Genomic DNA, 21,377 nt, shown 5'->3' on the forward strand with positions numbered 1-21,377 from the left:
TATCTGTAAGTGTATGTATTGTGTGCTGCACATGTACACATTGTCCAAGTTTTTATTTGGCTTTGGTTGTGATCCATGTATGTCCATATTCTGTTAGTAGTTATATTGGTAATACATTTTGGAAAACCAATTAAGAGAGAAAATAAAAGAATGGCTGTTGCCATGGCAACCAGCAATCAACTGTTATAAAAAATTAGAAGTGCCAGGTAGGTTCCTTGCAGCATAAAGGATTTAAAAAAATCATCTTATCATCTCAAGTTCCACCTTGCCAATCCTGAAGACGAACCAATTTTTAACCTTTGAAAGACTGTTACCATGGTAACCAGCTGTCGGTCCTGAAGAAACCTACTTTCCTAAGTGATAGGTAGGTTTCTTTGTTACATGAAAAAACGTCAGATTTCATTTTCTTTACATATATAGCAAAGCTATGGATGTTTTCCTCCTACAACAATGTGAACATCCACCATTAAGAACAAATATGGCCGTTGCCATGGCAACCAGCAGTCAATTGTTACAAAATACTTTTCTATGTGCCATGCATTCATCAACTTTGCCCATGATGGAAGAAAAAGCCCCTTAAAAATGACTAAAATTTAGCAAGATGAAAATTCTGATTTCATTCGTTCTGATAACCCCTAGTACACCCTCGTAATCTTTATGCTTGATCTTGAACTTTTGGTCTATGAAACGTTGAAAACCATGCTATATGGAAGTATAAAAGTTATGTCCATATCTCCAGTGCAATCAGCAGGTAGGGATGTTTTCCTAATACAACCATGTGAAAATCCATCATTAACAACAAAGATGACCGTTGCCATGGCAACCAACCGTCAACTGTTACAAAATACTTTTCTAAGTGCCAGGCAGGTTTCTTGCAGCATAAAAAAGTTAAAGAAAAGTCATTCTTATCTCAATCACCAAGTTGCACATGTTTATTTCACCTTCAATTCTGTGGTTGAAATTCTGCTACAATGGAAAAAAATGGCTTAGTCTCTGGGTCACTGTGGCCCGCCCCATTGAGAACCCAAACATCTTTTTTAATATGATATTTATAAAAGTCTAAACTAGAGTTGTGCCAAAAATCAACAAATTTGAAGTGCCTTTTAAGGAGGTATTGCTTGCTAAAAACGTCCAAAAAATGGCGTTTTGTCAATTTTGAAATTTTACAAAAACAGGTCATCTTTAAACGTTTGTTGCATCTCACTGCCAAAACATTTCGAGCAACACTTTACATCATTTGTCTTGTTAAGATATGGATGATATAATATGTCAGAGGCAGCAACATTTCTGTTCATTTGTGGGCGTTACAGTAGGCCAAAGATGGTCCATTTTGAGCGAGAGAGGGGCCTTCACAAGGCGAAAATCCGCCATTTTGAAAAATGGCCGTTGCCATGGCAACTGGTAACCTCCGACCCAAAACTTTCCCATTTTTGTAGGTTTGGGCCAAGACCCTACCACCACACAAAATCTAAGAAAATTTCATTTTTTGAACTTGGCCACCTTATGCTTGGTTTTTACAGACAGCTGCTCTTAATGTTCAAGTCTGTCATTCTCTTGTTCTGTATTACAAAATTGTCAATGGCCAATTAAATGCTTCAATGATCTAATACCAGCCGTTTATGAAGCAACACCTTACGACCTTCGAAACAAACAGAATTTTCAGCAATACTAATCGTTTTCAGAAATCTTTTATACCGTACTCAACCCATGAGTTTGTTAGAAAAGATGCTGACTTTAATCATTAATACTTTAATCATCATCGATCATCATGGTGCACCATATGTGTATTTTGATCTGCACGGCTTGTCCTCCTGAAACATGGTTTAACTCAGGTCCAACATCAACATGTGTCCTTCTTACACGCTTACGCGTCTCAAAATATCTGGCCTTGCTATCTTGCATGTGTCGACCCCTTGTTGTTATGGAAGGCTGAGCGAAGGGTTGATAATCGCTCAAGTCATTCAAAGCATGTATGTTGGTATTCTATATATGATCGTGTACGTTGGCTGTCAGTAGCTAAATGATGATGTGTTTTTCAGCCTGTGTAATCACTAAGAGTCTTGTACAATGAATATCTCTTCACAACAAGCTGTTTATGATTAGTTCCTCCAACAAGTTGAGCGGCAATGGAGGTACAGCGAGGGGAAAGCAGAATGTAGCAAGCCCCACCTGCATGATAAATGATGACATGTTAAAATGAATTGTGCCAAAGACTTTCGCAAGGTAGTAGTTACTCAAGCAACTGGATAAAAGTTTCAAAGTTTTATCCAGTTGCTTGAGTAACTTCTATTTGGCGTATCTTATTACCTGGATCTTTAGCCTTCATACGACGTGGATAGGGCTTTCCTACATACAATATATGTAATTTTAACAGAATACCATCAACAAAAATACATCACACTTTATTTGCTTATTCAATGAGACGAGATGAAACAATGGGGGCATAAAACGATTTTCCAGTTATCTCTATGTGATTGTTTATTACAACACTAGGCAGTAACCAAGACCTAATAATCTCTGCTTGGATTGTAGCTAATTAGCACTTGCCATGTCATCTAGATTAATGGCTACACTACCATCAATATGGTGGTATCTGTAAGTTTTCATTACCTTAAACAAACAGCTACGGTGCTCAAAATCGCCGACCTCAATAGCTTCTCACGTGCCGAAATACAAACACTTGGTAACAAAACAGTCTGTTCAAAACAAAAGGTTAGAATCAGAATGACCCGCCCTCGTATGCTCTGTTTGACATTTCATGTATTCATATCATTTGTAGGCGTAAAATGACTGTATTTGTCATGTAACGTGTTATACCCAGGTCATGATGTTTACTTACTTAGATCATCTTTTATGACTTATTTTCTTTCATGTGTAAGAAAATCAATCAATGGTGAGGGTGTTTACCTTAGGATACTTCAAACACTTAACAGAATATTGTCTCTACATTTTCCTCGATGCTCAGTTGATGTTGGGTAACTAGCTGTAACTGGCTCTGAAATAGTTTGACATTTATGTGTTTTTGTTGTTGTTGCTGCCACATCGAAAGGTAAAAAGTTTAATCATGTGGACACAGTGGTCGAATCAGTTAATCATTGTTTCTACACAAGATTTATAAATAAACATCAAGTGAGATTGCTTGGATTCTTTTAGCTCCGCCCTGTTGTAATAGAAAAACATCTTTGAGACCCAAGTTTGTATCAATATTCTTTCTTGAACTTCCCGATTTTAGGTGAAACACCATACCTATATATTCGCATAAGGCCATGCCAACATTAGAAACAAGGACACAACAACACGTCAATGATTCTCAACTGTGTTTATTTTACATCATACAATTAACTTTTAATATCACTGAAAGAACTACTCTGTATTCCAGCACGTTTTGATACGTAAGTTGTGGACATCATTTCATCTTCATGCTGGCAACGTACCCTAACCACGGATATCACTATCTTACCGGTAAAAGTGATCTTAAAAAAATCCTTTACTTAATATTTCTTGCATGTTTGAATTTTTGATAATAATGACTACCATGCCATTTCATCTTCAAGTTACAACGTTTATTTATACTTTATACTTTGTACCTTGTACAATTGTTGTGCAATTAAGTTATTATTGTTACTATTTATTATTCATTTATTCATTTTTTATTGATTTATCTTTAGGGTTTATCATGGTAAATCTATGTCGTTTAAAATTGACTGGACTTAAAACAAAATGCAACTGTAAGCGACCTTGCAGACTGAGGACGAATCATGACTAGTACATAGTTGTATCTGTTGTTGTTGTGAGAGCAAAATTGCTCTTTACAACCATTCAACTAAACTACTACTTCCATACATTATTTTCGTATCTAAAACACATTTTCATTAATCATATACATGTATTGGGGATTACTGATTATGTCAACATTGATACATGAAAACTTGACCCTTTTTTTTGCAGATTTTAATTTGGTGCTTCTAACTCGATCCTGAGTAGACATTTTCCTTATCCCAGAAGTCGCACTTTTCTTTGTTATAGTCATGGACTATAACGCTTTCGGGAGTGGTGAAGTTCATGTTGGGGAACTGGTTCTCTTCGTTGTACTTGGGCCAGTTCAGATGAGATTTTAGGACACTGCCCGTGGTGTAGAAATGCGGACTAGGTTTGTTTGGGTCCCCTGTGTGTGCGAAGTTACCGTAGTGGTACGCCATGGCGTCAGCCAGGACTTGTTCGTCAGGGGTGAAGGTTAAGTTGATGAGTAGAGGTGTTTGAAACACAAACGGGAGGTCTTCACCGTGACAGACGTGGCCATTGCAGTAGCTATAGCGGTTCCAGAACGTCTTAAAGGAAAAGACGCGATCAAAGACGTAAAGCCAGACGTCGTTTTGACCACTTGTCACTGCGTTTCGGATAACATTTCGGGTTGGACATTCAAAAACCCAGTCTGTCACGAAGGGAGACAAAAACGGACGATAGTCTGACGATGTTTGTGGCGGGTTATACTCACGAAGGGCTGCCGGTCCTTTTTCATGGAGAAAGGCCAATACAGCCGCATCTAACTCAAGTTTAGACACGGGCTTACCAAATGCATCATAAACATACAGAACAGCTTCTTCCCGTACAGTGCCTATAATGAACGGTTTTCTCTGAAACTGCCCCTTTGCAAAACTACTTACCGTTTGTCTAGGCAAAACATTACCGTCTACGGTAGGACCCCACTGAAGAAATATTTCTATTAGACGAAAGGGGTTAGATATGTATTTACCCACGTGGTCTGACGCGTGTAGGATTATATCGGCTGGCTTAGAGCGAAGGCACTTCATGTCCCCGACCGAACAGTTCGCGAGCTTGGTTACTTCATTCCCGAGACGAATTGCCTCAAACTGAGTCTTGTGGTTGATGGAGAACGGCACGCTCAGCATGATGGCCTGGTGGAACAGGTCTGCCGCCCTATCGGATGTCAAGAGAACTGCAACCGAATCGGACCCGGCGCTCTGTCCGAAAATGGTCACTTTGTCCTTGTCTCCGCCAAAGTCAGCGATGTTCTGTTGGATCCACTTTAGTGCCTCGATCTGATCTAACGTCCCATAGTTTCCCCTTGCGTCGTCTTCTCTCTCACCGGTCACAAGGTAACCGAAAGCCCCGAGTCTGTAGTTGGTCGTTACGACGACAGTGTCGGTTTTGTTGGCCAAAATTCGGCCATCATAGACTAAAGCAGCGCCAGTGCCTGTTACATACTGTCCTCCATGAAACCAACACATAACAGGTAGCCTGGCGGTAGAGTTCAGAACGGATCTGGGCACAAAAACGTTCAGATACAGACAGTCTTCGCTCTGCGTTCTAGCCTTGTCGCGGTTACAAGAGTGCTGATAGTCGGTTTGGTTCGGTCCACACCCTCCTTGTCGGCAAGCTGGGCCTGGGACGGTGCCGTCGCGGACTTCGGGCGCCCAGGACATGTTGTATGTCCGGGCAGGCTTCCATCGCAGCTCGCCTACCGGAGGGACCCCGAAAGGGAGACCGAGGAAGATGACGCCTTCCTCCACGTACATGCCCCGCACGTCTCCATACTGCGTTCGAACGATCTGGCCGTTCGGTTTAGTTGACAGTGCGACGTGCCCGACGAAAACGAAGACCAAGACCTGACAGAACGTTGCAATTGCTGTCGCCATATTGGATGCTGAAGTAAGGCGACTACTTGTCAGCATGTTGTTATCTTCACCTGGGCACCCTTTGGACCAATCTTCTTTGTTTAGCACTCTTATCTTTGTTGTCCCATTGACATCACTTTAGGGTGACACTAAAGAAATACACAGATCATGCTTTGCACTAAATCAGGTAACCTTCGGCCCCACCTGATTGTACGAATGACATCGGCCGTGCGCGCGCGATCAATATTCGCCCGTTTAAAAAAAAGTTCGCGACCATACTCTAAATCGTACAAAGTAGCTGAAAATACATTCATATATGTAAATCGAAATATAACTTATATGTAACGGGGGTTGCCCTAACTTATGACGGATTTCTTAGTTGCGGCTTTGCTAGTAACTTTGTCTCTATTCTTTGTACGTTTAGTTTCAAACTGTCAGAACTTCGGGTTTTGCACCAAATTTACAATCAAACTTTTTTCAACAATATCAAAGAGATATCCACAAAGAAAATTCCATAATTTATGCAAATAAATCTTTAATTTTCCCACCTTAATCTTAACAATTTTGACCCACAGCCAAGAGGTATATACTATTTGGCAATAAGAACGATCACACAAACATTTAAACACATTTATTCACATTTTTGTTACTAGCTCTGTATAAAAATACACTGTGCTTCCACGGCCATCAGTAGAATATATAGGAAATTGTAGTTTAAATCTTGTTACCACACCAAGGGATTGTTACACTTTGTCAATTGCACAGTGTATTCCACAAAAAGGGCTATTCCATTTACAAAATGGAGAAAGTCAAGAGGATTTTTTTCCTGATTGAAACAGCAGAAAAGTCAAGTTCAATGTTGTACACATTTAGAGAGATTCTAAAAGAAACACAATATTCCAGACTATCATCTAAACCTTTTAAATGGAACTACCCTAGAATTAGTTGGATATGATACTAACTAAACATGTATTTTCACATGTGACTGTTCGATGAAACCTTCCACAAATTACAATGCACATGTTTGTACACAGGGATATCTATACAGGTTTTGGGCCTCATTGTACTCCATAAGATCTGAGATTTCATAACAGTAGAATTGGTCCTAATAACTGTATCCTGATTCTGAGACAACTCTTGTAGTAAAATGATTCTGTAGTTATACCATACGGCTAAAATTGCAGCGGGCCTGGCTGTTGAAATCTCTAGGAAGGCAGAAAAATAAGGAATGTGAGATTGATGCAACTCTTGATGCCTGAGGTTTCTTGTTTGAGGCACACATTTGAGATCATGATCACAGTCATGTTAACTTTGGGGGGGATATCATTTTACATTTTTTTTTCTTTAATAGGCCATGTTGATTTGATTATATGGATGACATCCTCTGGGGATGCCAAAACTGATGCAAGCGTGTGAAAAAAAAGAGTCTGGCAAAAAAAAGTGGCCTTCATTTCAAAATCTGTGGTCAAGAATATTTAAGAAAACTATACACACACAGTATGATATGAAGAAGTATGGAATCTTCATTTTTGTTCTTTTAAATTCATCTTTGACTTTGGAATCTACTTTGGCATTTTATGACGTATCTGTTTTCCAAATGATTATTCCTCTCTTGCATGTCTTTTCTCATTTTGCAGCCGCTTTACAGTATGGACAATTTCCTTTTTTAACAGACGAAAATTGATGCGCACGTGGATGTTACCTTTATAATCAAATCAACATGGCCTTACTTTTCACTTAGAGCATTACTTCAAACTGGAGTCAAACACGTTTTGGTGATGGCTGGACATTGTGGCAACAATTAATAACAGTCAACTATAGTATATAATACAGGTATCTCAGAGCATATGAGGTTTGCTTTTGAAGAGACATGAACATATTACTGTAGGACAAGCAAACTTTACATTACCTTCAATTCCCAAGTTACTCAAAGAATCAATTTGACACTGCCAACAAACTTTGGAGCTGTTCAGAACTAACTACGGTAATTTGAACATTTCGATGAAAAAAAAAAGCTGTCTGTAGATGATATCTTTGATACTGTGCCACCATTTTGTTGGTCCTTTCAAATCATCTGACTCAGATTTTGAAATGCATATTACATGTATGTATTCCAGAGTTTAACAAAACATAATAATTATATAACATGCACAGGAAAATGTTTTCATGCGTCCAGTAAAATGGATGCATCAAAACACATCAAGACTATGTTGTCTAGTAACACAAACCCCAATGTTATGTTCTATTATGTTTTTGAAAGTGTAGGTAACATATCCAGTGTACCCTGCTACACGTCGACATATTCTCAGTACAAACTAACACAACAAGATCATACTACAATACACCAAACATCAAAACACATACAGATTTCAAACTTTCTGAAATTTTTCTGTATTTGGCTCTGGATTCCACAAAGTCAGAAATTTCTTTTTCTTTCAAAAATTGACCATATATTCATCTGTATATACTTTCTACTTTCACACTCGATTTAGGTACAGTAACTGTAGTATTGTTGTTTTCTCAAATGTTGTGTTTTATCAGTGGGACAGTTATTTGGTTGCACTGATTTGAAAACAGGGCACTGAGTTCACAACAAATTTCACCAAACAGCATTTACAAGGCCAACAAATAGTCTATGTTTGTTAATTCATTTTACATATTCATAGATTTGTTACTTTATAATTCTACCTCTACATTTGTTTACAACAGTCAAATCAACATATCTGAACATGAAGACATTTGGGACAGAATAAAAACATTTTATGTTCATGTTCTGTACATGTAGTTGTCACAACCTGGAGCATGTTTTTCATGTTTACCAATATTTCGTAGTGTCCAGGGTAAATTGAAATGTTAACTTTCTTAGTCATTTTCTTTTGTTTGTTCTGAAGAAGAGGATACACAGCGTTTACAGAGGTATGGAGATGATATGTCATATTTTGTATTCCACAAAATGACAGTGCATGTAAATTCACATTCAAAAACAATTATGGATTATGCAGGAGTGTGCATGTAAAAAAAAGATGACAGCCATAGGTTCCACAAAATTTCGACCCAATATGCTACCACTTAATAAAAAAGCCAATGCACTATTGGCATTATTGCAAATCCTACCCAATTCAAAGGACGCATCACCTAAACAAAACAAACCATTTGCACCAACCTACATGTAGCTTACATACCATTATTTTGCAACAAAGAAGGAAGCAAGTGCACAGATGATGGCAAGATAAAAAATTGGCGATTACCTATATCATGTATATTGCTCAATACAATAAAAAATTTCATGTATAGTGAATAACAAAATCTAAGGTTGCATCTTACAGCTACTAAAGGATTTAACAAATGGCTTTTCACATTAACAATGAAAAATTCAACACAAAAAAGAATATGGCAGATTGGAATAAAGGTTACATTTGTATTACCATTTTTGATTCGAAATTATAAATTTTGTGGAATTCCACAGCAATGATTTCATAGATATTTGTACTGCTGTAGTTCTTTAACAATTAAAAGCTATATAAATATATATCTGGCATCTGGGACCGGAGTTCTCTGGTGATTCTTCCAGGGATTCCCCACATATTTCCCAGGATGCCTTGTACCCTTCCCAGAATTCCTTGCTGCCCATCATTCATACTCATCTTCCACAGCCTTCATCAGGCAGCAGGCAAAGACCATTCCAAACAGCTGGAAGATAACCAAATAAGGTGATGATTGTGAACATATTCAGCAGATGAAGCACTACAGCCTACAAAAACAAGACTTCAATGGTCTAATATGTTAGGACATGTTGATTTGATTATATGGATGGCATCCCCCGGGGACCCAAAATTGATGTGAGCCAGCAAATAAAAAAAAGTTAGTCAAGAAAAAAAAAGTTGCCTTCATCATGAAATCTATGTGGTCAGGAAGGAGGAACAAAATTGTATAGTATACCGAAATATATGGATTCTTCATTTTTGTTCTTTCAAAACTTCTTTGACTTTGGAATTGACCTTGGTATTCTACGACATTAGTATTCGTGCAGCATGTCTTTCTAATTTCAATTTTGGGACTGACGAAAATTGATGCGGGTGGATGTCATCCATATAATCAAATCGACATGGCCTTATAAGAAAAAATAGGTAGATTGAAGAAGAACTATTCATATTCATAATGTTAACAAGGGCATGCTCTGATTTTATTCTGATCAGCAAATCTGCTGCTCCAAAAAAAATAGATCACTAGATCTGTTGGCATCTAAACCTCATATGCCCAGTGTTTACTGGGATGGTCCCACACTGAAATAAATTGTCATGATCATACCTATAACAAGTGATGAAGTGTACAACCAAAACTGTAACGCCTGAAGCTTTGTGGGCTGCCCTCCTTGTTTGAGTTGTTGTGGTCCTTTTTGTACAAGCTTGGACCAAACTTAAAAGGAATTTCTCAGCTACACAAAAAATTGCAAAGCCTACGATACTACTAATGTATGCTAAATACAAATATACCCCAAAGAGAAGTTTTTACTTGTTTCACATAAGTCTGTCGTAGTTCTGGGATATTCCACCGTTTGCAACTTTTGAGGTGCTTACCCATTCTCACCTGAAGATTGAATCATGTGATGTCAGCGTTCTAAATCTCACAACCAGAAGGGAGAGTGTTTTTCAAACTGGCTTTCCAGAGGATGGACTAAGTAAGAACTTGACTTTGTGGTATATTTAGCAAAGTATAGTAGGCTTTTCAAATTTTTGGTGTAGCTTTCCTTTTAACTGTCTAAATGTCAGACACTAAAACATAAACAAAAATAGCTACATGTATGGGCAAAACTTACCAACCTGTGACATCAAGCAGCTCTAGTTTCTTTGTGAACACAATTAAATCGGAATGTAAGCAATACAACATTATAGTCACAATACCCCTCTACAACTTCATTTTTTTCAAAATACTGAGGACCCCATGATTATGAGATTTTTACTGACAACTTCATCAAATCTATACACAGAGAAATAATGGGTAGATGGATGGATGGTATATCGCTCGTTCTCATTTAAATGTACACATTTTGTAATCTCCGTTACCGATTGAAATAAGACGTTCCTGGCATTAGGATATGCCACATATAAGATGTCAAACTGTAGTCTTTATGACGACTTAAAACTTTTCTAGCTTTTGAAAACGGCAGTTGCGTATCTCATATGTGGCATATCTTAATGTCAGGAACGTCTTACTTCTAACGGTAACGGAGATTACAAAATGTGTACATTTGAATGAGAACGACCGATATGTGGAATTTAAGTAGGAATAAAAAGGAAACAGTAGATGAATCGCACTAGAGGATACAGTGGTCGATATGTGTCTTAAAGGAGGACTCCACTCCAGAATCTGGTATTATTTTCTGATAGATTATATTTTTCGGGATACAAATGCACCCTACTTTTGGCTAAATCATCTCAGCTGTCTTTCTGACATTAATCCTTTTCTAAATTCATGTACCCCCATACGGACCCACTTCTATGTATTTGCATGGCCAACTTTGGGCACAATTTCTCATTAACGGTAGACACGATAGGCTTAACGAAAGCTGTCGAGTGACTATCACACATTCAGGAAGGTACACCAAAAGTTTGAAGACTATTGCGTCTTGGAATACAGAGAGTTTGGTACTTTTGTAAGAAACATTGAACTCTGGTATTGTTGGAAGAGTCCTCCAGGGAGTTCAAGAACTCGATCGCTATAATTTTCGCCCTGTGTTCAGGCTTCGCCTTACGGTAATTTTGACAAAACAAATTGGATTCAACCATAACAATTTAGTCTCTGTTGAATTATGATACCCGCTGCTGGAGTGCAATGCTCCTTTAAAGTATGACAATAGTCTGGCATACCAAGAAAGATGGTGCTGACTGTGTGTGCGAAAATGAAAAAAGGAAACCAGTTCTCAGAAAATGGTACTTTAAGAGCAGAAAACATAGGTTTCAACCCAAAGGTGTGTGGTACATGTACCTACCTCCAGCTAGGGGAGGGTGGGCCTCAGTAGGCATAGTAGTCATCTATAGCTTTACAGTAACAGCAGATAAAGATGAGGCCCAGAAGCTGGGGAGGGAGCACACAGAGAAGAACAGCCACCGGTTGGACAACAGGCCACACCTTCTCAAGGCTGGGGATGAGGTCCCCTATGTGTTCTCTTAAAAATCTTCTTTTTCATTTATGCCATGCATACATGTTGATTTGATTATATGGATAACATCCTCTGCATGGGAACCCCAAAACTGATGCAAGCTTGCGAATAAAGTTTTGCAGACAAAAAAAAGAGTTGCCTTCATTATGAAATCTAATTTCAGGTAGGTAGTTAGAACAAATGACTAAATACACAGAGAAAGGTATACTAAATAATGATGGATTCTTCATTTCTTATCTTTCACATCTTCTTCTTTGACTTTGGCATTCTACGACATTAGTATCCATTTTCCGAAATATCTTTCTGCAGTTCTTGATTTATAGTATGGTAGAAAACTTTTTTTGAGTGGAAATGGACGAAAATTTATGCACGAGCAGTGGCATCCATATAATAAAATCAACATGGCCTTACAAACCTTTGAGATTACTTTTCTCAGATTTGAACATGTCACAGACCGAATTCTCGATTGACTTTTTGCAGCAACTCATTCCTTGATCATAGTGGCCTTAAGAAAGAGATGATTTCTAAGACGACTGCAAGAAATTCATTTATCAGAATTCTGATAATGACTTTCTTGCAATCATCTTTCAGGTGTGCAATTTGTGGATCACTCACAATATTACTAGCTCAGTGGCAATATACGGTGAGGTGGTTTTCACAAAAACTGCTGTACATTGTAAAATGTCTGTGGTAGGCTGAAAAGTAGAAGTTCAGAAGCAGTTCGTTGTGTGAAACAAAAGTCGTAATTCCGATGAAAAATGGAGATGGAAAGTTCAGAAATCGACTACTATGTTGGAAGTAAAGAAATGAAAGAGATGGTAAAGATGAAGTGATGATCTAAAGTCTACACAATATATACATGTACACAAAGTCAAGTGACATTGAAGAACTTTGTACAGGCTTTGATGAAAAGCGACCTTATGGCTGAAAAGCCATCAAGGTGAAATAAATGTTTTGACTTGAATCTTAGCATTACGTCTTTACTTAGGGATGTACAATTACTGGTCTATGAACTAATTATGCTGAAAAGGAAACTGAAACCAATGGCAAATGTTACTCCTCTATCGAGAAGAGCCTTCTGCATACCAAAAAAAGGGGTTTGTTTTTGACTTGACTCATCATTGTTTTTGACAATTCATGATCATCGTGCTGAAAAGAAACTTAAAACACTGACAAATGTTACTCCTCTATGTAGAAGAGCCTTCTGCATACAAAAAAAAATGCAAAGTCATCATGATTAGATTAAGGTACAAATGAGAGGAAAGTCAAGTTCAAAGGCAAGCTGAGATCAGTGACCTTGAGCACACCCTACCTGTAGTAATCCGACACCGACCCCCACTCCTCCCAGGATCCAGACTTGTTCTTGTACCCACAATTCCATACTGGGAATGCAGCCCTATAAAACAGAAATACATCCAGATATTTCACTGTTTAAACAGACTTTCTTCCTTTACGGTATACAGTCATTACAATGCTTTCAATATACATGGTAAATATAGCTATATCATACATTATTGGTCACTATTTTCTAACTTCTCTCTTTTGCTCATATAATTGACATTCACTACAGGTTAAGCTATGACAAAGCAAGGAAATGATTATCTTGTGATTAAACATTGAAAAAAGTAATTTGAATAGAAACAGGGTTTCTGCACTTTCAATATTCTAATTGATGGCTTTCCCTGGCCTCATGTGACACTACTTTTATTTATTTATTTATAAATCTTTAGGGTGGTTTCTTCAGTTTACATTGTAGCTGATTTGCAAGGGAGCCGATGTGACACTACAAGGCTGCTTAATGAGATGAATATAATGACTGTTCTCCAAGTCAAAAATTGGACTCACCAGAAATTTTTACCGACTCCCTTATTGTTCTTCAGCTGTCTGTCAATTGCTGTGGACACATACCCTGGGCACCAGACTAGACAGGGCCGCTAGCGATTTCCATTGCGCCCCAAGACAGTCAGCCCGCCTGATCTTGATCAACGCGCCAGGGAGTTGTAGTCCGGGGAGTGGACTTTTACTAGGGCCGGTCAACTCTTGGCTAGAACTCCCCCGGTGCACTAATTACAGCATCGGTGGGCTGGGAGCTCTGTGCCGCCGAAGAAACTGACTAGAAGGAACCGGCTAAAGGGAACCAGCTAAAAGGCCCGATGAACAGTCTGGAGCCCAGGGTAGTGGACACGTGACTTTCTGCACATGGGACATCAGTAATGGATCAGAGGATGTCAGGGGCCATATCGACTAATCCGACAACATCCGACCCGTAGCGAGTAAGTCACATATTCTGGCAAGTCCAATTTTTGAGTTAGAGAACAGATGATCTCTTTATAATGCATTTTACCAACTCAGAGGAACTTTCATGCTAATACAAGGCTGCTTACCTGTGTGAAGATTTTACTGATGTCTGCAGGTTGCCCAGGTTGCCCCCTGTTGCAGCCTGCCTCAGTCTTGTCCCTACAGCAGGACAGTGGGACGGACGTGTTGGCTGGAGCCTTCCCCTCCTTGTAGTACTTCGTACTCATCCAGTCTACATAGCTTCTGTCTCCACAACACTTCATCTGGACAACATAGCAAACTCCAGTCAGACTTTTTTATATTCAATCTTTACCACTGGATTACAACATGAAAAAAATATAAGACGTTTCAGAAGTCCTTCCAACATCTTTCTTCAGTGATTCAAAATATCACATGAAAACTTACATGGCAACTCTTATGAAATTATATCAAGGTGTAATATGCTCTGTCGATGAAGGTTAGACATCCAGGTAACAAGATACACCAAATAGCAGTTACTCCTGACTAGTAACTGGATATGGTTGTGGAAATGGTCAGACATTCCAAGTAGCATCCACTACTTTTCGTCGATACCTCTAACCAAGATATTTGCTGATCAGTGTTGATCAAGAAATATGGTCACTTACCTGCACTATATCATCTTTGTATCAGTTAGATTTGGGTGACTTTTTTTTTAAGGACAAACACGTGTGCTTACAACAGAAAGCAGAACATCTCCAGTAAAACTGTTTGTTTATTGTATTTGCAGTCATTAAGTTGCATATCTTACATTGATTCCAATGGAACAGCCTAATTGGCGAATGAGACCTGAACAGCTGTTGCACACGTACCTGTTCCTGCATGGCTGTGACTGCTGCTGTGACAGCTGGTACAAACCCATAGTTGTTCTTGATGGTCCTGTTCATGTGACTGTCCATCCACATTCTCACCTGACAGAAGGAAAATGTTCAGACTACATGTACATTGTATATGCATGATGTACAAAATGACTAAGAAACAAACCAAAGGGTACGTTGATGAAGGTTAGACATCCAGGTAATAAGATACGCCAAAAATAATTACTCAAGCAACTGGATAAGATTTTGAAACAGACGTTTCAGATAGCATCCGCTATCTTTTGTTCTACCAGATCCTTCTTTAGTCACTGACGAAAGACAGTGGATGCTGTCTGAAACGTCTGACTGTTTCAAAATCTTATCCAGTTGCTTGAGTAATTGTTTTTGGCAAACCAAAGGGTATAGTTACACCGGCTATATAGAAACAGGCACAGACACCTGCAGCAGCAAAGAAAGAGCAGCAAATACATGACTCCCATGAAAATTTCCTGTCAGGTTTTAAAGAAAGCATAAATTGAATTTTTTTAAAGATTTTTTAAGCTTTATCTTAGACAGAAGATCTACTGTATGAGTGTATTCAATACTCTGAAAACAGAGAACATTTCTGAGTCATTTCTAGGAATTGTTTTCCTAAGATAACTAAAGCAGAAGAGCTTTCTTCCAATACGTCTGTAATAGTTGACTTCTCTGTCCTGCAGTACTGCACCAAGTTGCCAGAGGGCATTTGTAACCTTTTTGTTTGTAAGTGACAATTTCACAAATGTACATTTTGACTAACTAAAAAACTTCAGTGTTCTTAAAAACAGATTTCAGAAGATCTTGGGCAAAAGTATTTAAGCACTGTTTGCATGGAATGTATAGAAATACTGAAAACCTTTTAGAATTGTTTGCTATGGTAAACCAAGGGCTTGATTGTTCCAAACTAAATCCCCAGTCTTGCAGTACTGCACTTGGCTGCTAGAGGGCAATCTTCAACGGCAAGGGTACTGTCATTACCAGGCAGCACAGAATAGGGAGGAAGATGATGTGAATAAAAAAAAAAAAACTTACCTCATCGTGATAATAATATGCCAGAATCCCAGCTCCCACCTCTCCAACAAACACCACTATCAAGAGGAAGAAATACTGGAGGAAGAAAAAAAAATATCTCAAGTTTACACACTTGTCTGAGTCCGGTGCCATCTATATCAGTGACAAAGGAAAACAAGACTTCTCTTCTGGACAATATCTTAGGCACCAATGTCATCTTTAAGAAGAATATCAAGTCTTGACAAGCGATCCAAAATGAAACAAAATCGTCTCCTGCAGTTAAAAAATAGCCGCTAGTAGCCCAAACCTACACGGCTTACTCTCCCACTCGAGAGCTATGATATACCACTCAAAATTCATGACTGTAGCATGTTCAGAACACGATATATAAAAACTGGAAGTTCCGCTGAAGTACCGTAGGAGGTCGCTCATCATCTAAATCTAACCATTTTATGGTCTCACCAAGACCTACCCACCTACCAAATATCAAGACAATCCATCCAGGCATTCTTGAGTTATTGCGGACAGGTACACACACATACGCACACACAAACACAGACCAAAACATAACCTTCTCGGCAAAGGTAACAATCAACACTTTCAACAGCTCCTATGCCATATCTGATGCGTTTTACCTACTCTCCGATTGCCGTAACAATCCGGCTGTAGACATTATCATGGCAGTTAGAAAAGTAGTTACAGAAAAAGAAAACACTTACAAATCCCAGCATACATTTGGACTCTTGGACCGCGCCACAGCAGCCGAGGAAACCGACGAGGAATACGAAGCCACCGACGCCGATCAACGTCCAGCAGACGATGGGGTAGTAGTCGATCCCCAGGAGAGGGTCAAAGGTCGCTCTGTCGATCCGCATCCATATCCCGATGGCAAGTACACCCCCTCCGGCCACCTGAGGTAAAAGGCAGAGGTAAAGGTAGTACCATGAATAGCCTTTTTGAGGTCGTAGGGGCAGTGGGCTGTTATCTGCTATGTCTAGGGCACAGTATTGGAAAGCAGGGCCCAACCCTGTCCTTCCACTGCCTTTTATCTCCTCATCAAGTGTTATTCCTTTGTTCGTTTGTTCATTCATTCATTCATTCATTCAACCGAAGTGCCCAGGTACCCATTTTTACACCTGGGTGGAGTGAAGAAAGTCATGTGAAGTGCCTTTCCCAAGGGCACAACATTGGTGGCATGTGAGGGGATTCGAACCCGGGACCTCTGAGTTCTGGGCCAAATACCTTAACAGTTATGCAAACACAACGTCAAAATGTCTTGAAATGTATTTCCTTGTGTGACATGTCTTTCCATGTTTCCATCAATTTCTCCCAAGTGAGAAGTTGTGAGTCCAGGCAAAATCCCTCAGTTCCACATAATTCAGATTGTTGAATAGGTTTCCTACAGGGCTTTCACAAGCTTTAAATATTTTGTCAGACATCGCAATTTTTAATGACGTAAAAAATGCCACTGGGAATATTTTTCTGGCCTCGTTCTATTGAATCTTAATCTTTTCCATATTAGAAAGTGTTATTTATTCAAGGATGTCTGAAAGATAAGAATTTGTATGACATCAGCAGCAACGTCCCATCTTATGTCAGAGTGTCAGATGCTGCCAACATCTTGTTTTAATGTTGTTATGGAGGCCACCTTTTTTATTAAATTTGTCAGTGTATCAAGAGGTAATAGGACACATCTTGAAATTTTCAAATGATTACCAGCCATGCATTGCAAACAAACACAGAAAAGTGTGAAGAGGTAAAGGACAAGTCAAATAGATCATTATTTGTTCCTTCTTCAGACTCTTCCCTTACTTCCTATGACAGGATGTCTGGCTTTTTTCTGGATTATCTAACTGCAAAATTGTTCCATCGTCTGATAAAGTGATATGACAGAAAATATGTACAAGAATATCGACCAGAGGGATTGTCCATTTTGTCCAGAGGTAGTTGGAGACGAATATCACTTTTTGATTGTATGTGCCAAATATTTTGATATACGAAATTCACTATACTAAAAACTCAATGCTATTGTCGGATCTACCAGGATTTATCTCAATGGACTAGAATAGCAAATTTAAGTACATGTACATAATGAAATATGACAACCCATGCATGGTATACATTGGGAAGTATATCAAAGAATGTCTGGACGTTAGAAACTCCTCCAATGATTGTAAAATCCCATTGTCATCCCAATAATTACTACTACTACACCATATTTTATGAGATAGACTAATTAGCCTAATAGAATGTTATCTATGTACCAGTGAATGCCATACTTTGTACCTTGTACAATTTTTGTACAATAAAGTCATTATTATTATTTGTACAAGAATCTGTCTTCCTTTCCTTATTATTTCAGGAACTTACTTACATGTACATTACCTCAAATTCCAACAAGATTGGCAACATAAAAAGATGTTGCCATGGCGACGGTGGTCTCTGTTAACGTTTTCGTTTTTAGCCCACATGCAAATAAGGACCTCGCATAATTAGTCATATCAGTCGATCACCTTCTCTACCAAAATAACACAAGTTGTCCAATGAAAATCTTGTTTTCACAAAAAAAGATATCGTACCATTTCTTTATAAATTATGTAAATGAGGCCCTCTATGCAAGGTTTGTGTCTAATAGTGGCCACATTTACTTAACTTCCAAATGGTGCAAAAATTAAATCCCCATCATTTACCACTATGGATTTGTAGTATTTTGTCATTAATTATGCAAATTAAGTATCAATTGGCATAATTGATATCTATCGATATTTATCTCTTTCTCAGTTATAATAATAACTTTATTGCAAGTTCATGCCCGAAGGCTAATTGCAGACAAAGTACATGGGAATACATGGGAATCAAAAATAGTTATCTAGACTACTGTCAAAGTTCTATGTTAACTAAGGTTGACTATGGTTGGGTTTGACTTCTTTTTTGAAGGCAGTGGAAAATGAAGAGACCCACATTAAAAATTATGATGATCCGTCATCCCCTTCTTGCGTTATTCTCTTTCAAAGTTATATGTGTCATGTGTTTGAGAGTCCTATAATGGAATGCAGCTGATTTATTAACTTTCCTCATTAATTATGCAAATCAGATATTGATTTGCTTAATTGGCATGTGATTATGTAAATCATCACTTAAGCTATCTACACACCAAAAATTATGATGATCCGTCATCCCCTTCTTGCGTTATTCTCTTTCAAAGTTTGAGTCAAATCAGCTCCTGAAGTTCCAAAAAAAAGCCGCTAGGGGGTCCAAATCTACAGGACATATTTTCCTAACAAAGAGCTATCCACCACTTAAAAATCATGACTATAGCATGTTCAGAAGACGAGATTTGAAAAGTGAAAGTTCCTCTGCAGTACCATAGAGAGTCGCTAGGGGGCCCAAAACCCAATCATTACAAGGTCTCCCACAGACCTACCAACCTACAAAATATGAAGACAATACGTCCAGGCATTCTTGAGTTATCGTCCCATGGACTTTCACATTCCTGTACAATTCCTAGAATTCTTGCAATCTGCAAACAATATAGTAAAAATTTGGCTCGCCCCTGAGGCGTCGCCAAAAATATTAGTCACTAATACAATCAAACAACAGAAAAGCAGAGCAGTAATTTCACACTTCAGTCATGAACTGTAAATCTTGAAACTTTCGCATTGGTTTCATTTTAGCAGTCTCTCTCTATCGCTAATTCATGATACTGCGAAAATGTCTCCCTTGTATGACTACTGTGCTGAGAATTGTTTCAACTGTTGGTCTTTTGATTCAGATATGGCACAGGTTACTGTAAATTCATTTACTTTTGCATGGGTTTTATTTCGCAGGAAGAGGTAAAGGGAGGTCAAAACACTGCAAGAACCTCCCTTTACCTCTTCCTGCGAAATAAAACCAATGCAAAATTAAATGAATTTACAGTAACCTGTGCCATATCTGAATCAAAAAGACAACTTTTGTACTTGATATCCCCAACTATAAGTAGGAATATTACATGTATGCTACAGTGCAAGACTCCAGCTGTATATAGAGATACGCATTTGTTTTTATACTACATTTTTGGACAATCGGTGTCACTGGAAGTGATAACAATGTCTTGGAAAGGCTGATAAACAGAAGGACTTCCTTAGGGTGTGGTCTTATCTGACAAGTAAATTCCAGAAGACATCTGACCCTCCCAACCCATAAACCACAAGTCATCTGACAGGGTGTGAGGTTCCACAGGTGCCCACTTGTACCAGGGGACGGATGGATGAACTGTTAAAACTTCAGGTTTCCTTCTTCAGAGTTACATGTTACTTCCTCTGTGACTCATCTCTCTTCCCCTAAAGGCACTGTCATAATATCAGACTCCAAATGACAGAACATGTACATTTTGTAACAACTTGTACCAGGGGACAGATGGGTGAACTGTTTGTGTTAAAACTTCAGGTTTCCTTCATTGGGGTTACATGTTAGTTCCTCTGTGAGTCATCTCTCTGTACTCCTCAAGAAAAAGCTATATACAGTCATGTACATGTCCTTCCTGATGTGTCCAGCCTAAATGTAAGGGTCTCAACCTTGAACGAGGACATCAGTGATGTCATCTCGGGAGACAATGGGTTCTTCTGCACCACTCAGTCTGGTCTTCCTTTAGCAATCGAAGCTCTGTTGTAGATATGTCACTGAGCCCAGCATCCCTTTTTAGATTGTCAATGAGGGTTGTGCATTTGAGACCCTCAAACTGACTGACAAATGACACATGCAGACAATGACATCAGGCAGGGTTTGACATCAATCACTGGATCTCACTGAGGTTTGTTGATTGCCTTGCTGGTTGGTTAAGTTAACCAGATTTCCAACTTGTGAATCAATGTTCTATTACTAATTTTTCTAAAAAGGCATTTACCTGGATAAGGAAATAAGTGACTAAATTATTTGATCCAACTCTGTATACAGGAATCCTTTGAATGACTTCAACCACTGCAAAATATGGGCAATTTCAAATTATTATTCATTTCAAGGATTTAATCGTCTTCTACAAGCAGTGCATACAGCATTGCATTCTCACTATGGTTTCAGCAAAACTATACATATTGTTAACATATACAATATATACAATGTTTGAATGGTGTGTAGTCCACATGAGAGACAATCTGGCAGCAGCTATCTGGTCTCCTGTTGCACACACACAGGGAAACTCATTTGTCTGGATCAAATGAATTAGTAACATCTGTGTGGGATGTACCAAATACAGGGGCAGGGCTCCAGGGGGGTGACTTGAGTTACTGGAGTGTTCACAGTTAGTTTTAAGGTCTCATTCATGAGTTTTTTCGCCCCATAGGATTACATGTTATAATACGTGTTTTACATGGGCGCATTCGTAATGAAGATATAGAAAATGTGCCAATGTTTTTCATTCCATTTTGAGAACATTTACCC

General features: G+C 38.6%; 2 protein-coding genes across 5 annotated transcripts in view; both read right to left on the bottom strand.

Moving 5' to 3' along the window:
* Positions 1-3,304: 3,304 nt before the first annotated feature.
* On the bottom strand, positions 3,305-5,657 carry LOC136429262 (crystal protein-like). The gene has a single exon (XM_066419124.1). The coding sequence runs from the start codon at positions 5,655-5,657 to the stop codon at positions 3,966-3,968; it is 1,692 nt and encodes a 563-aa protein (XP_066275221.1). The 3' UTR covers positions 3,305-3,965.
* A 595-nt stretch (positions 5,658-6,252) lies between these two features.
* Positions 6,253-21,377, bottom strand: part of LOC136429882 (CD151 antigen-like) — a 40,861-nt gene continuing 25,736 nt past the window's right edge. For 2 of the 4 annotated variants that reach the window (XM_066419973.1, XM_066419974.1), the window contains exons 3-9: positions 16,679-16,870; positions 15,981-16,055; positions 14,925-15,023; positions 14,181-14,357; positions 13,109-13,192; positions 11,626-11,711; positions 6,253-9,326 (exon numbers count right to left, since the gene is read on the bottom strand). In XM_066419973.1, coding sequence (XP_066276070.1) covers positions 11,649-11,711; positions 13,109-13,192; positions 14,181-14,357; positions 14,925-15,023; positions 15,981-16,055; positions 16,679-16,870 — 690 coding nt within the window. In that variant the 3' untranslated portion in view covers positions 6,253-9,326; positions 11,626-11,648. Of the gene's footprint in view, positions 9,327-10,452; positions 10,482-11,625; positions 11,712-13,108; positions 13,193-14,180; positions 14,358-14,924; positions 15,024-15,980; positions 16,056-16,678; positions 16,871-21,377 lie in introns of all 4 variants that reach the window. The other 2 variants (XR_010754823.1, XM_066419975.1) reach the window with 2 other exon arrangements.

The sequence above is a fragment of the Branchiostoma lanceolatum genome, chromosome 3, assembly GCF_035083965.1.
Source record: "Branchiostoma lanceolatum isolate klBraLanc5 chromosome 3, klBraLanc5.hap2, whole genome shotgun sequence".
Taxonomy (NCBI): domain Eukaryota; kingdom Metazoa; phylum Chordata; class Leptocardii; order Amphioxiformes; family Branchiostomatidae; genus Branchiostoma; species Branchiostoma lanceolatum.

Bases quoted from the DNA above. Each gene is read 5' to 3' on its own strand.
- LOC136429262 (XM_066419124.1), bottom strand. From the start codon at position 5,657: ATGGCGACAGCAATTGCAACGTTCTGTCAGGTCTTGGTCTTCGTTTTC.